This window comes from Ornithodoros turicata, chromosome 10, assembly GCF_037126465.1.
Source record: "Ornithodoros turicata isolate Travis chromosome 10, ASM3712646v1, whole genome shotgun sequence".
Classification (NCBI taxonomy): domain Eukaryota; kingdom Metazoa; phylum Arthropoda; class Arachnida; order Ixodida; family Argasidae; genus Ornithodoros; species Ornithodoros turicata.
The window spans coordinates 8,277,451-8,291,286 of NC_088210.1; the positions used below are offsets into that span (position 1 = coordinate 8,277,451).

Genomic DNA, 13,836 nt, shown 5'->3' on the forward strand with positions numbered 1-13,836 from the left:
AACATTGGTCTGTTGCCACCCAGAGCCGTTTATAGGGAGAGTTCGGCCATTAGGAGGAGCCTAACTTGAAGCGCGTCATGCGACGTCACGGCTAAGCCACCTCCCTCGCTGTGCTCTATTGTTGTCCCGTTGTCAGCCGGTCGCCGACGCCATATTGATGCTTATCGTTGTTTACTATGGAAGGCGGGAAGACACGTGCGTACATTGTCCTTCGAAAGCCCTTCGTCCTTGAACTCTTTCAGTTTGGCAACAAAGCTCCTCTTATCACAGGCGGCTGTGGGTTATAAGCCGGTTATTCCTGTAGATGCATTCATTGCGACAACAAAGCTGACGGACAACATCAATATGGCGAGCGCCAGATGGCTGATAAACGGATTCTGCTTGGATTCAGGCTTTTTGGGCGGCGCCACGACAACTCTGACGTCAAAATAGGCTCCACCCACGAGGCGGCATAAGATCAAAGAATGGCTAAACTCTCCCTATAAATGGCTCTGTTGCCACCGTCGCTATAGCGTCACCTGGCGGTAGGGTATGGAAGTTTTAGAGCAGCGTTGCCTAGGATTCCAATTACCAATCCAATCCAACTGCACACTCCAACATGGCGGTTTTGAAGTTTGTGCCGTAGTGCTGAGAATAATCATAATGGTTCTTGACCGCGAGCGTTTTAGTCCGGAAAACTGAGCCTTCGGACTTCACTGTGACCGGAATGAGTGTAATAAAACAACTTAATCCTAGGACGAAGGTCAGGAGGTTGTGTCACATTAATAGTTTGCTTTCATAAAACTTAATATAGTACATAACTGTTGTCCCAATGTCTGTGCGGAAAATACAGTAGAATCTCGATGATACGATCACGGATGATACGAATTTCGGGATGATACTAATTCTTTTCCGGTCCCGGCCAGAATGCCTATTCTTCCCATGTATTAGAGTTCGGATGATACGAACACGTTATCTTGCCTTTACGGATGTTACGAATGAGCCGAAGATGCGACAGAGGTCGTTCCCTCGTGACGCGAGAGCGCGCGAGTCATGCTGTCGCGTCTTTCGAAAAGGGAGGGCGATCCTCACCACGAACTCCCTTACATCATGTAGCGCAATGCAAGCAATGACTTTCCTTTTGGTGGTGGTGGAGATAAGATCAAAGCGATTGAACGGCCCGGAACCTTATCACCTTATCTCTGTTTTGACCTTTTTACCCCCCTCGCAACAATAAACCGCGCAGCTGTGTGGCATCGCTCTGGCGGAAAACAGCGACCGGAACCCCAGAACACGTGGAGGGAACATATCAGGACAACTTGTGGCAACATTACGCGTCACCATTCCGAAAGTCGGCTTCACCTAACGCCTGCTTGCTTTAGGAGAAGCTCGCTTTAGATCACTGTCGCGCGACCCGCGGGTGAAAAGCGCGTGCTACGTCTTTTGAATCATCTCGCGTGTTTGGGCAGCATTCGCCAAAAACGGAGACACAAAAGCGTTACAACCGACCTCTTTCATTGACAGTAACGGAAAATGAACAGTCACTGTCTATTTTCTTGCCTCAATTTTTATTTTGGTATAATTCGTTTGATACGAATTTCGGATGATACGAATTTTTTCCGCGACCCCGTGAGATTCGTATCATTGAGATTCTACTGTACTGCTAAAGCAGGTTGCTCCAAACGAACCGGATGAATTCTTTCATTGGTGATCATTCTCTTGCAGGTTTCAAGAATTCAGAAAAAGCTTGACAGTATATTTTAAGAAGCGAATACAAGAAAGGGAATCACGGGTAAGAAACGGCCTCCTTTGTGAACACAAGAATGTTACAGGGAGGAAAGTACACATGATGGGTGCATGCACAGTAAGAGCAACAATATTAATGGGGCACTAAAATGATGGCCATACCCTGTCTCCAAAACCACACAGGGTTTGGCTCCACCTAAATTTGCGCGGAAGAGTTTGTGCAACCCAAGAGCTTATGTGGTTATGCAATATAAGTAGAGCCTGAAGTTTTCGAGAAATATTTTTTTCTAAATTCGGGTGGTAAAAATCGGGTAAATGAACATGTGCACTAAATTTATGCGAATTCGGGTGAAAAGACTTCCATTACGCTAAAATCGGGGGGAAATCGGGCTCAGTTATTCAAACTAACTGTAGCGGTTTCGTACAAACGGTGATGTAACTGCATTTTTCTGCCAAACAAGTTGGTTGGTGCGTTCCTACAGACATCCCAGAGAGGGCAATTTGCCTAGTAAAAATCGGGTTCCACCCTAAAGAGGCAACTTTCAATTTGGGGTGCAAATTCGGGGAAGAATCGGGTAAAACCCTAAAACTTCAGGCTCTAAATATAAACACCGGCATGCCATCACCATGTCATGCCCGCATCACCACGAGCAATGGGGTAGAGGGTCGCCCTCGGTGATGAAACTCTCCAGTTACCATCCCGTAATAAAGTAGTTGTTGTTGTTGCTCTGCTTGTATGCAGTGAGAGAACATATTCTGTCACGCCAAACTAGCTGCAGTTCATCACAGCCAGGGCCGCCAGCGTTGGCGCCCTGGTTATTTTCTGGGTACTTCGCGGATGTACCTTGGCACTGTATTTTCGATTCTTGTGTGCCTAAAACTGGATGACGCGTCAAGCCTAATAATGATGAAGTACGTCGACACACTCTCTCCCTTGCTGATCAACCTTCCCTCTGTCAGTGCGATGCAATCCGGGTTGCATTCCCTTTTGTCTGCCGGGGTTTTAGTGCTCACTGAAGAGTCTTCGGATGGGTAAGGCAGGTGCCAGTGATTTTTCGATCTTTGGTTTGGCAACCTTAATTGCAGAAATGGCAAATTACTGCACTAGAAGGGCCGGTAAAGGCGACATCTGGAGTACAGGGTGGGTGCAGATAAACTAGCCCCACATTTCTGCATGTATGGCGTTCCACGCTTCCCGCGTGAACTTCCGGTGGCATGGGATGACGCGTTTCTCGGATGAAGACGAACAGTAGAATTGTAGTAACCAAACTCTGCGTAACAAAAAAAAAATTATCATTGCTCTCCGTGCATCCCGATTTTCCTATGCAGAAATCAGTAAGGCGGTTACGGCACGGTTGCGTCTGGCTACCGCTAGGCATAGCGGGCCTCGTTTCGTTTCTGCATCAGCGGCACCCCCAGCGGCAGGGCGACGCAACTGTGCTCCTCTGCCATGTCCCGTTGGAAATACACTGAGCAAAGTTCGCGTTGCTGACGATTTTATTGCGTAGATACCACGATTTTTCTTCTCGATGTGCACCGCGGCGCAGCGGCGTCACCGTAAGTTCGTATATTGTATGCAGGGAAAGCGCCGTGTGTGAAAATGTGGGGCTACTTTAGCTGCACCCACCCTGTAGATAAGAACGCGCCAAACATCGCGAGAAATTAGTGCCTCCTTGTAGTCAACCTTTGTGTGGACGCATTCACGTTTCACTGGAGAGAGCTCAGATGCCATTATTCCCTCTTTCAGGAAAAATACTTAATGGATACTTACAGCCAACTCATGCAGGCCTGGCTCAAGAAAATGGAGAAGCGGGAGAACAACGCAGCTCGAAAGTACGCGTCTGCATCGCGCGTGGCTCTTGTCGCGTTACTGATGAGAAATTCCCCCCCTTTCAGAGTGAGGGAGCTGAAGCAGCGAGAGTTCTTTGAGAAGCAGTTTCCGGAGCTGAAGAAGCAGAGGGAAGACCGGGAACGTTTCTCGCGGGCGGGACAGCGGGTGCGCAGTGAAGCGGAGATGGAGGAGATTATGGATGGCCTTCAGGAGCAGGAGGTGGGTGCACTTCCTTCACTGGGTGGGTGCGGTCTACCATTACGGACCTCATCCACCGTAGAGAACGAATTTTCTGGCCGATCTTACAGAGCACGAAACTTTTACGATACAGTAGAATCTCGATATGAATGTCAGCATGATGTAGGGCTGGACTTTTTTGGGTTTTATTTTTGGCCAAATTTGGGGGGTAAATATCGGGTGATATTTTTCATTCGAAAATTGGGGTGTATTCGGGTCAAATCCCGTTACGGCATATTCTGTCGACAGGAATTCGGGTGATTTTTTTTGTTTAATAAAAATTTGTCTTAACATGGAACTAATGTTTAGCAATGTTATCAAACTTTATTTTAATGCACGCTTATGAGCGTGCCACGGGACCCGGATATTTTCGGGTAGATTCGGGTTAAATCCGAATTTTACAGATTTCATTCGGGGGGTAAATATCGGGCGGATACGGGTTTAACCCGAAAAAGTCAGGCCCTAGTTATACGGGGTGTCCCAGAAAACGTGTCATTGAATTTTAATTTTAAAAAAACTACGGCGCATAGAATCATGCGGTCAACGGCGTTGGTTCTTACTAGGTTTTTGCCGCCACCTGATGTGCCTGTCGTGCATCCTAAGTTTAATTATGTAAATTTTTGCGAACTGAACTTGGAAATTTGCCAAGTAAACCCACCACCCCACCAATGTGAAGAGCGTGCCGAATTTACTCAAATTAATGGTAATTGACAGGAATATTGTGGAGCTATCGTATACAGACAGCCCTGCGGGTTCTTGCGGGTGCTGTATGGGTCCAAGTTTGCTTACCCGCACTCACCTCTAGTGATTTTGTCTTGGCTTCTTAACAGCTCCAGAGAGCAAACAGGCATCACAAGTGCCCGGGCATCCTTTTTCTTTCTTCAGAAATTTATATTTTTGTGAATTGGAAGTAAGGATTATTCAAGTTTGCATGGATTAGCACAGGGGTAGCTGCATGGAGGCTGTGATTGGATTGTCTTAGGTTGCTCACAATGTTGTCACGGTAAATGAGGTTGGATGCACTCTTGCCTCACCTCAGAATGAAGATCGCAAGATGCGGAGCTACGCCGTTGTGCCCCCAATCTTGCTGGATTCTCGGCAGCGGCACGTGCGCTATCTCAACAAGAACAGCGTGGTGGAAGACCTGTCTGTCGAGTACAAGGACCGTCAGATGCAGAACGTGTGGTCGGAGCAGGAAAAAGAAATCTTCCGAGAAAAGTACCTCCAGCATCCCAAGAACTTCGGCATCATAGCGTCGTACCTCGAAAGGAAGGTGAGAAGTACCCCCAGAAGTGCCGGTTCCGAAGGACGTGGCGCCACAGTGGAGTCACCCAGCTGTACAGCTCGGGAGCCTTAGAGCGGCCTAGCATAGGATTGTAATTGCCAATCCAATACAAGTGCGCAATCCAGAATGTGGGGTTTCAAAATTCCCGCCAGAAAGCCTGGCCTTCGGTCTTCGTATCAATCCTCTGGCAAAGGCCATGGTTTCCCCATAGGAGTCCGAATAATGGGCATCCCAAAAAGCGGTCGGCAACTGTACTAAAAAAAATCGCGAGTGTTTTTCTTTTCGGGAATATTTTCTTTTTTTTTTGCTGAAGATTTCAACCTTTACAATGCAGGTGTCGAAATCGTCGAAAGTGAACTTTAAAAGTTCAGGATTTTTATTCAGTTAAAGTGTGCACGCAAATGAGCCACTCACTCGTCGTCCCTTGGCCGTCGTCCGGAGGACGTTTACCGGAAATAAAGTTTTCCCATAGGGCGAACCATTTCCGAATCGTTCAGCCGGCAGATGCTTGTGAAACACCCGGTAGAGTGGACGTGTGTACCGTCACACCCTGTAGTAGAACTCTCGTGTGCTAGAACAACCCCCTGTTGCCACTTTGCAGAGCGTAGCTGACTGTGTCCAGTACTACTACCTTACCAAGAAGGGTGAGAACTACAAGCAGCTGCTGAGAAAGCACAACGTCAAGAAGCGTACCCGCGCAATGGTGAAGGCCCCACCTATCCCTTCTACACAAGTGACAACGCAGGTGAGCCAATCTGGAACGTCGGCACGTGTGAAGCCCCCTAGATTTCTGCGGGGCAAAATTTACATTTCTGCAGAGGTGGGACTCACAAATCTGGGGGATTCTGTGGGGAAGACAAAGAAGAAGAAGAAAAAAAAATAATTGCAGCATTCTCCCAGTGTTGCTTAAGGATTCTTCCCGCGCGTTTGTCCAGTTTTTGGTAACTTTTTAGTGTGGAGAGAAAATTAGACATCTCTGACTACTTCTCTCCGGGAGTTCCTTTTTCTAATTTTCTTTAAATTTTTAAATGTTTTTAAAAAGTTTTAAATTTTCTTTTGTTGCTGCACGTTCAGCCACGTTAAGTGCCAGCAGTATCATTTGTGTCGGGCATTGCAGTCTCAACTGATCAGGTTTAACCCACGAAAATGTTGCAGATCATTTGAAATCCATGCGTAATTATCTGATTTATGTAATATTAAAAAAAAAAATACTTAGAGAAACGGCAGGCTTGGTGAGACATGGCCAGTTCCACAAAATTTTGCGGAATGCTACGGGACTCTATTGAACTGACTGCCACTCTTGTTCTAACCCAGGCTTGTACAAATGTGAAGAGAGGCTGAAGTTTTGGGGTTTAACCCGATTCTTCCCCGAATTGAAGGTTCTCTCTTTAGGGTGAAACCCGATTTTTACCCGGCAAACTGCCCTCTGTGAGACGTCTATAGGAGTGCGCACTAACTTGTTTTCAGCAAATGCAGTTACATCACATTTGCACAAAACCGGTACGGTTAATTTGAGTAATTGAGCCCGATTTATCCCCGAATTTAGCATACTGAAAGTTTTTCCAACCGAACTTGCACGAATTTATAGCAAATGTTTATTTAAATGTTATTTTACCCCCCGGAATTTAGAAAAGATATTTCCCGAAATCTGGAGGCTCTAAATCCGAAATGTGTGAAGTTTGAAAATGGCATTTCCAAAAAGCTTTATTAGCTTGCAAGAACAACATCTTTTCAAAATTACTATCTTTAACGCATGACCCCCAAAACAGAACAGGCTCTCTGCAGACGCAAACGAATGCTCTACAGAGACGACATAATTTCCTGTCATCAATTTTGGTGTAATCTCGTGCTACGGCTTTGGGTCCCCTATGCTGCCTGATAATGCTCTCAATGGTGTACCCGCATACCCTTCAGGTCTTTGTGCTTCCAAACTGAGGCGGCGATATATGATAGTACTCCCGAACCCAAGTACTCCTTACACCAGGAAGGACGTGGATTCCCCGAATATCTAGGATGTTTAAAGCGTATGCACCCTGAGGAAAAAAAGAGTAAATGCAGTCTCTAAACCAATGACTTTTACTCTCTTTCTACTCGTTTCTGTTCGTCTTTACCCTGATCACCCCGCCTTGCTCTTCAGAGGCTCACTTTATCCTGCCAAGATTCCCGTTACACGTCGAACAGCGTAAAGGTACAGAGACAGGAATTGTTACTCTCCTCTTTCTCACTTTCATTCTGGGGTGTACACTTACACATCATCACCTGTCCTGTTATCCTGAGGCTCCCTCGAAGGTCTGCAGTTTCTAACGTACGTTTAGGAACTGCCAGACGTCCTTGTTAAAGTAGCAGCAAAGGTGGTTGTGGTAGTAGAAAACGTAGTTAGAGATGTAACATTTCTTTCAAATTTAATTTTTTCCGTATAACACACTCTGTTCCTTTCAAATCGGGCGAAATTTGTGGTACTTTACTGTCGGCATTGCAGCTATGTAAAAGACGCATATGATTTTACTTCAAATTTTGTTCTCAAAAGGTACTGTAGACGTATTTTTAAGGCCCTTCGTTTTCCGCGATTCCGTGATTCCGCGCAATTTCGCGGAATTCGGAATTCATCGCGGAATCCCTCGTTTGGCACAGAGTTTCACGGAATCCTTTATTTTTACGGGTGTGTGGATATTAGAGTTCTCAAATTCGAATCGAATATCAATCACTCGAAGTATCCGATTCGCAAATCGAAATACCCAATATTCGGATTTCCGGATAATTTGACTATTCGCCGAATACGAACGACACCTCCCGAAAGTGGGCTTCACCTGGCGCTTCCCTGCATGAGGTGAAGCCGCCTACAAAATTGAAGCCTGCTTTACGAAATTGTTTCTGCTGCAGGACAAAACAGAATAACATTAGACAAATTAGAATAACATTAGCCCAAGTTTATTGTGTATACAGTAGAACCTCGTTAATTCGAAGCCGCCCGGACCGCGAAAAAATTTCGAATTAAGCGGGTATTCGAATTAAGCAAATTCAACAAGTGACTGAGCAAAATGCAGTTCATTACACAAAAAATCGATCATCTCTGTCGCTTGCAGTAGTTACTGTACTGTCGGCCGTCACCGCTCGTTCCAAGGTGGCCACTAAGTCTATCATGCCATGCACGCACCGCTGGCTTCCGCACGACAGTGACAGTAACAGCTCCAAACGTCTCCGAAAGCGAGAGCACCCGCGGTAGTTCAGCTCGTCGTCTCCGCTATCGTCACTTCGAGGCACCGCGGTAGTCGTTTTGCATGGACGATGCGCACGTCTGTTCACCTTCTTCAATTCTCGCGTAATCTTCGAAAAAGTCGACGAGCTCATCAGAGTCCACGGCACCCACAGGGACTTGCAGTGTTGTCTGTTCCTGCTGCTATACGCGTTCCACCTCATCCGCGTTGTCTTCCTCGTTATTCTCGTTTGCTGGTATCACACAGGCAGTATGCCGAACTGCTCTGCCAGCCGAGACTTCGAGCACATAGCTGATTTTGTGGCCTCGGTGACAGCCACTTTTTCCTTCACAGTTGGCGTCTTGTACTTGCCCATGTCTTTCTACAACCGGCGTTGCGAACGCAGACAATGAAAATGGCGCAACCGAAACTGCGCCGATGACGGCATGACGGTGACGACGGGTTGGGGACACCGAGAGCGAGGAGGAAAATGCATGGAAGAAGGTTAACAGGAGAGGGACGTCGGCGGGCACGTGTCACCTGAAGCTCATGAATGGTGGATATTTCCGCGGGAAACCTTCAAATTAAGCGGGACGCGGCGCTTTAGTGCTTCGAATTATGGGGTCAAATTTGAACATGTGAACACGGGACCACGGAAAACCTTCGAATTAAGCGGGATTTCGAATTAAGCGAGTTCGAATTATCGAGGTTCTACTGTACTTCACCTGAGGAAGGGGCGGCGTCCCTCCCGTATGCTGTTTAGCAGTAGCAGTGGGGGATTTTGATTTGATATCTGGTTGTGTCGTTCATATTCGTGGAACAGTCGAATATTCGAAAATTCGAATATTGGATATTCGAATTCGAGAACTCGAATATTCGCACACCCCTAGTTTACAGTATTTACTGTAGCTCATGTCCTACGCTCTTGGAGCCCAATACATGGGTCGGTGTGCTGACTCTGTGATAAACCTGTGCGCCGGCGCCATTGGGCGTTGCACATGCGGTTCCGGAGTTGCGTGGTTGATTTTGTTTCGTGTGTGGATGAGCGCAAGTGGGAATCTTGGGATGGTTCTGCGGCGTTTCCTTTGCGATTCCCCGTGGCATCGGAAAAGGGTTGTCCGTTACAAAAGAAAAGGTGTCATTGCTATCTGTCGATAAAAGTTCATCTGCAACAAAAACGCGGCCTTAGCGATTTTTTGTTTTCTTGTCATTTTTAGTGCTAAACCAGGGGTGCGCAAATTGTGCGCTGGTGCAAAACATGCGAGTAAATACGGTAGATGGCCCTCACCACAAAAATTAAGGTTTTGGTGTTTGTTTTGGTTATATACGGAAGAGGCAGCTGCATTCATCGAGGGCTTGCAATTTAGAGGGGCACTAAAATGCGAAAACAAGTTCACTTCAAATTACGTTACACGCTGTGTTAATTTCGTACTCGTTACCATAATTCAAAGCTTTGATTCCGTTCCGACTCTTTCTTGCTTCGGTGCTAAGCATGGAACGTCGTTTCAGCTCGTGCTCGTCGGTGTTCGTAGTCCATACTGCACGTGCACGCACGTGCCACGCCATGGAGCATTCCTGGAGAATAACTAGAGCCTGAAGTTTTAGGGCTTTACCCGATTCTTCCCCGAATTTGCACCCCAAATTGAAGGTTGCCTCTTTAGGGTGAAACCCGATTTTTACCAGGCAAATTGCCCTCTCTGGGATGTCTGTAGGAATGTACCAACTTACCTGTTTGGCAGAAAAATTCAGTTACATCACCGTTTGTACCAAACGGCTACAATTAATTCGAATAACTGAGCCTGATTTCTCCCCGATTTCAGCGTAAGGGAAGTTTTTTCACCCGAATTCGCATGAATTTAGTGCACACGTTTATTTACCCGATTTTTAACCCCCGAATTTAGAAAAAAAATATTTCCCGAAAACTTCAGGCTCTAAGAATAGCATAGCGCGCGTTCCGAAGCGGACTAGCGCCACTGTCCGAAGGACGTGAATATATAAGTGTTGTCAGCGGAACATTCGCGAGAACTGTTGTGGGCTACAATTCAGTGAATCGGTATTGAAAAATGCAGCAGTGCGCATCAAGCCGCGCATATTCGGAACACTACGATCGGACCCGTTCCAAATATAAAACACGCGGACAATAGGTATTCGTGCGTGTCTGCTGTCTCATTGGATGCCTCCAATCTTTGCCTCCTGGGTATCCCATTCGTGGCCGCCAAAGACGGCTCTGTTTTTATTGCGGTTTCTTCTAAACGGTAGTGCCGTGCGAACTAATTTTGCTTGCATTATATTAATACAGGCACGGAGTTTCATTTGAGAGCAAGTTGTTTTTGCGTTTAAGTGCCCCTTTCATGTTTGCACTGTTCCGGACGGTCTATCGAGCAGTCTTTAGCTAAATCGCATTTTCTCCCAAGTCCAGTGCACGTTGCTGCGACAGATTTTTGTGGCTGTAGTTGTCGTAGCTGTTGTCTGAAATGTTGACGCTAATAGGGACCACTACAGTTGATGTGGGAACGTGAGGCCGCACGACTTTGCTTTCTGCTGCGGTGTCATACTACCGTCGACACATTGACGACTATCGCTGGCAATGCCGTAGCGACAAGTATCACGGAAGTCCAAATGGTTTTCGCATCATGATACGTATCCATGGTGTCGTCTGCAGTTACTTTTCTGCACTCAACATAGGGTGCGTCGCTGGTGCAGTCCTATTTCTGTCTTCAACCGCCTCTACTGACAGACTACTGCGTCTGCAAAACGACCAGGGATCAGTCGGGATATCAAATGTGCTGCTCATCTGTGGCTGGTGGGAGACGTACAGAAATGATGACGAACTGCATCTAAATCATTGGGCCGTTTTTTGAAAAAAAAAAAAAAAAATTGCCATCAATCATCAGTCTGAAATTTGTGAGGCGGAAATGCATTGGAGGTTGACGTGAGCGTGTTTGTGGCCCCCTCGAGGAAACGTCTAGATGTGATTATGTGTACAGTGCCTAGAAACGTGTTTCTTCCGCCAAACATTACTGCACAGGTGCTCTGGGTGGTTATTTTCTAGGTGAGCACGTCTCTACCTGTGCGTGTGCCCGTGACGACGTCCGCGGAAGACAAGGTGACGACGGCTGCTGTCGCAACGACGGTTACCGTTACCACCATGGAAAACAGCCTGACCCACATGAATGGGCCGGAAGTGTCCGACACATTGAATGGGTCAGTAGTGTGGCTCCTGATGCAGTTATAGTATATTCTCGTACAATACGGTCGGCACACAGTGCAGCGGTGGCGTAAGTTGGAATGCCGCCGGATGTACAGTGCTTGTCCGCGTTAAGTGTGAGGCTTTTAACCTGGAAAAGAAGCCCTCTGATGTGTATTGATAGCATGTGTTCTCTGGACCGACAGGCTGAAGAATGTACAGGAGAGAAGTGCCATGAATTCTACCGAGGGTATGTACTATCATTTGCAGCGCTTTTTACTCATTTATGTACAGTTACGGAACACGCTCCGGTGCACTCCTTCCCCCCGGGTGACGCGCGAATGGGATTGTGTGGTCTTAGTCACGCGCCTAGGTAACCCCATCACCTGTTTGCAAGTCTGTACGGTCCCATTCGCTGCTATTGCGTGTCACTCTGAGGAAGGAATGCCGTACGTGTTACGGCAAGGAATTAAGTGTTCCGTAACTCTTTGTCCTGCACTGTACAAAGAAAAGCATTGTCCTCTGTAGCTATGGTTTTCTTTTGCTCAGAACACTGTCTCAACAATTGCTTCGCGCGGATCTCGGTGTGTCTTGTACCCGATGACTAGGGCACTGCACTGGCTTTCACGTGACAGGGCTGGGGTCAGGTTTGACCCTGGTGGGATCGGGCCGTGCCTAGTCCTGGCTTCGAGCCTGTGTTTACCCCGCGTTTAGTTAGCCACAGTTAACTTTTACGGCTGGCTACACTGTGCCGGGCTGGGCCAGGCAGCTTATAAATAGGGAGTGACTTCTTTGGGTTAAATGTCTTTCTCAGATTCGAGGGGGTAAAAATCTGGTGCTATTTTTAAACCTGTAATTCTGGGAGGAAATCTGGCGATAATTGTACCTTCGGGTTATATTGGGTGTTTTTGTTTCTCATCTTGTATATTATGTCCTTTCCGAATGTTTTCTTTTTTTTTTGGGTGGGGGGGACCTACCAGCGCTAGTCCCCGAAGGCATAGACACCATCTTGGCCCAATATTAGACCAATATTGGGCCGACATTGCCAATATCGGTCCAATATTGGGCCAATATGTTGTGCTGCTTAGAAGTGCTGATACACACGGGTGTATTGCTGAGAACGTAAGTGACCCATTCTTACATGTTTTACCTTTGTTCGTCTTGATTGGAAACATCACTTGAGGGTTTCATAGTGACTGAATTCGGGGAGAAATCGGGTTTAACCTGTATTGGTCGGAGGTCAGTTCGGGGGAAATAACCGGGCAGAATAGGGTTTAACCCGAAAAAGGAACTCCCTACTTATAAATTTATAAAATAATAAAAATTCTTTGGGCTTAGGCCGGGCCTCGTATGGAGCCGTTGGATATGGCCTGACGGCAGGTAGATCAGCGGAAGGCCGGCCCTAGGCCTAAGAATGCAGCCTGGGCAGTGCCCTACATGTTGTTGAATGCAGCAATAGACACCACAGAGAAGACAAGAAGTTGACGCCACGGTGGCTTACTCACAACTGACGGACACAACTTCTGTTAGTCGTGAGCAAGCAGCCGTGGAGTACAACTTCTTGTCTTCTCTGTAGTGTCTATTGACTGCATTCAACAATATGTCGAGATACCAACTACCGCGACTTCGAGCATTTGTGCAGTGCCCTACCCCTGACAGATAGGCAGGCTAGTATTTCGTTAACGGGGTGGGTCCAGCTTTGAAGGACTCCTTTATGGAAGGCAGTCTGTGGATCACTGTGGATCTTCATGGAAGTGTTTCTCTTGGTGCGTGCTGCAAGAAATGTGGCTTCAGGTGTTTGGATTGGAATCCTTTTTGTAGCGAAGGTGGCCAGTCTTCAAAACATCTTCACTGTATCTGTAGTTGAGGTCTTTGGTAGTTGGGTTTCTGGTAGTTGGGGTATCCTAGTTGGGGTTTTCAGCACATTGGGACTGCAGGTTTATATGCAGGTTCTCTGCGTAATGTCCCACTATATGGCTGGAAGTTTTGAGCCGCTAAATACAGCTGCAGTGGTTTATCCAGAATCCCAAGCACGGAGGGGTGTTGGAAAAAATTGGGGGGGGGGGGTATTATTATAGCTCCATCATTACAGCTTAACATATCATTACCGACATGTGTCTAAAGCTGAAATCGCAAGGGCATCCCCTGTAGGGGGTACACAGGTGAAAAAGTTAGGGGGTGTCACTGAACATTTGGGAGGGGTGTAAGGGGGGTCTGGATAAATCACTGTTAACAGCTTCATGCACAGGAGGGGTTATTATTAAACACCAAAGTACCGTACCTACTTGCATATATTGCGCCATCACGTAATTTGTGCACCCCCAGTTTAGCGCTAAAAATGACACGAAAACAAAAATTCCTTAATATGCGCACCAAC

The 13,836-nt window shown here is 46.9% G+C and overlaps 1 protein-coding gene across 3 annotated transcripts in view; it reads left to right on the forward strand.

Annotated features, from left to right (window-relative positions):
• The window catches only part of LOC135369698 (nuclear receptor corepressor 1-like), a 48,775-nt gene that overhangs the window by 18,587 nt on the left and 16,352 nt on the right, over positions 1-13,836 (forward strand). For all 3 annotated transcript variants that reach the window (XM_064603212.1, XM_064603211.1, XM_064603213.1), the window contains 7 exons: positions 1,705-1,771; positions 3,473-3,558; positions 3,622-3,775; positions 4,833-5,066; positions 5,680-5,823; positions 11,325-11,476; positions 11,666-11,709. In XM_064603212.1, coding sequence (XP_064459282.1) covers positions 1,705-1,771; positions 3,473-3,558; positions 3,622-3,775; positions 4,833-5,066; positions 5,680-5,823; positions 11,325-11,476; positions 11,666-11,709 — 881 coding nt within the window. The remainder of the gene's footprint in view (positions 1-1,704; positions 1,772-3,472; positions 3,559-3,621; positions 3,776-4,832; positions 5,067-5,679; positions 5,824-11,324; positions 11,477-11,665; positions 11,710-13,836) is intronic.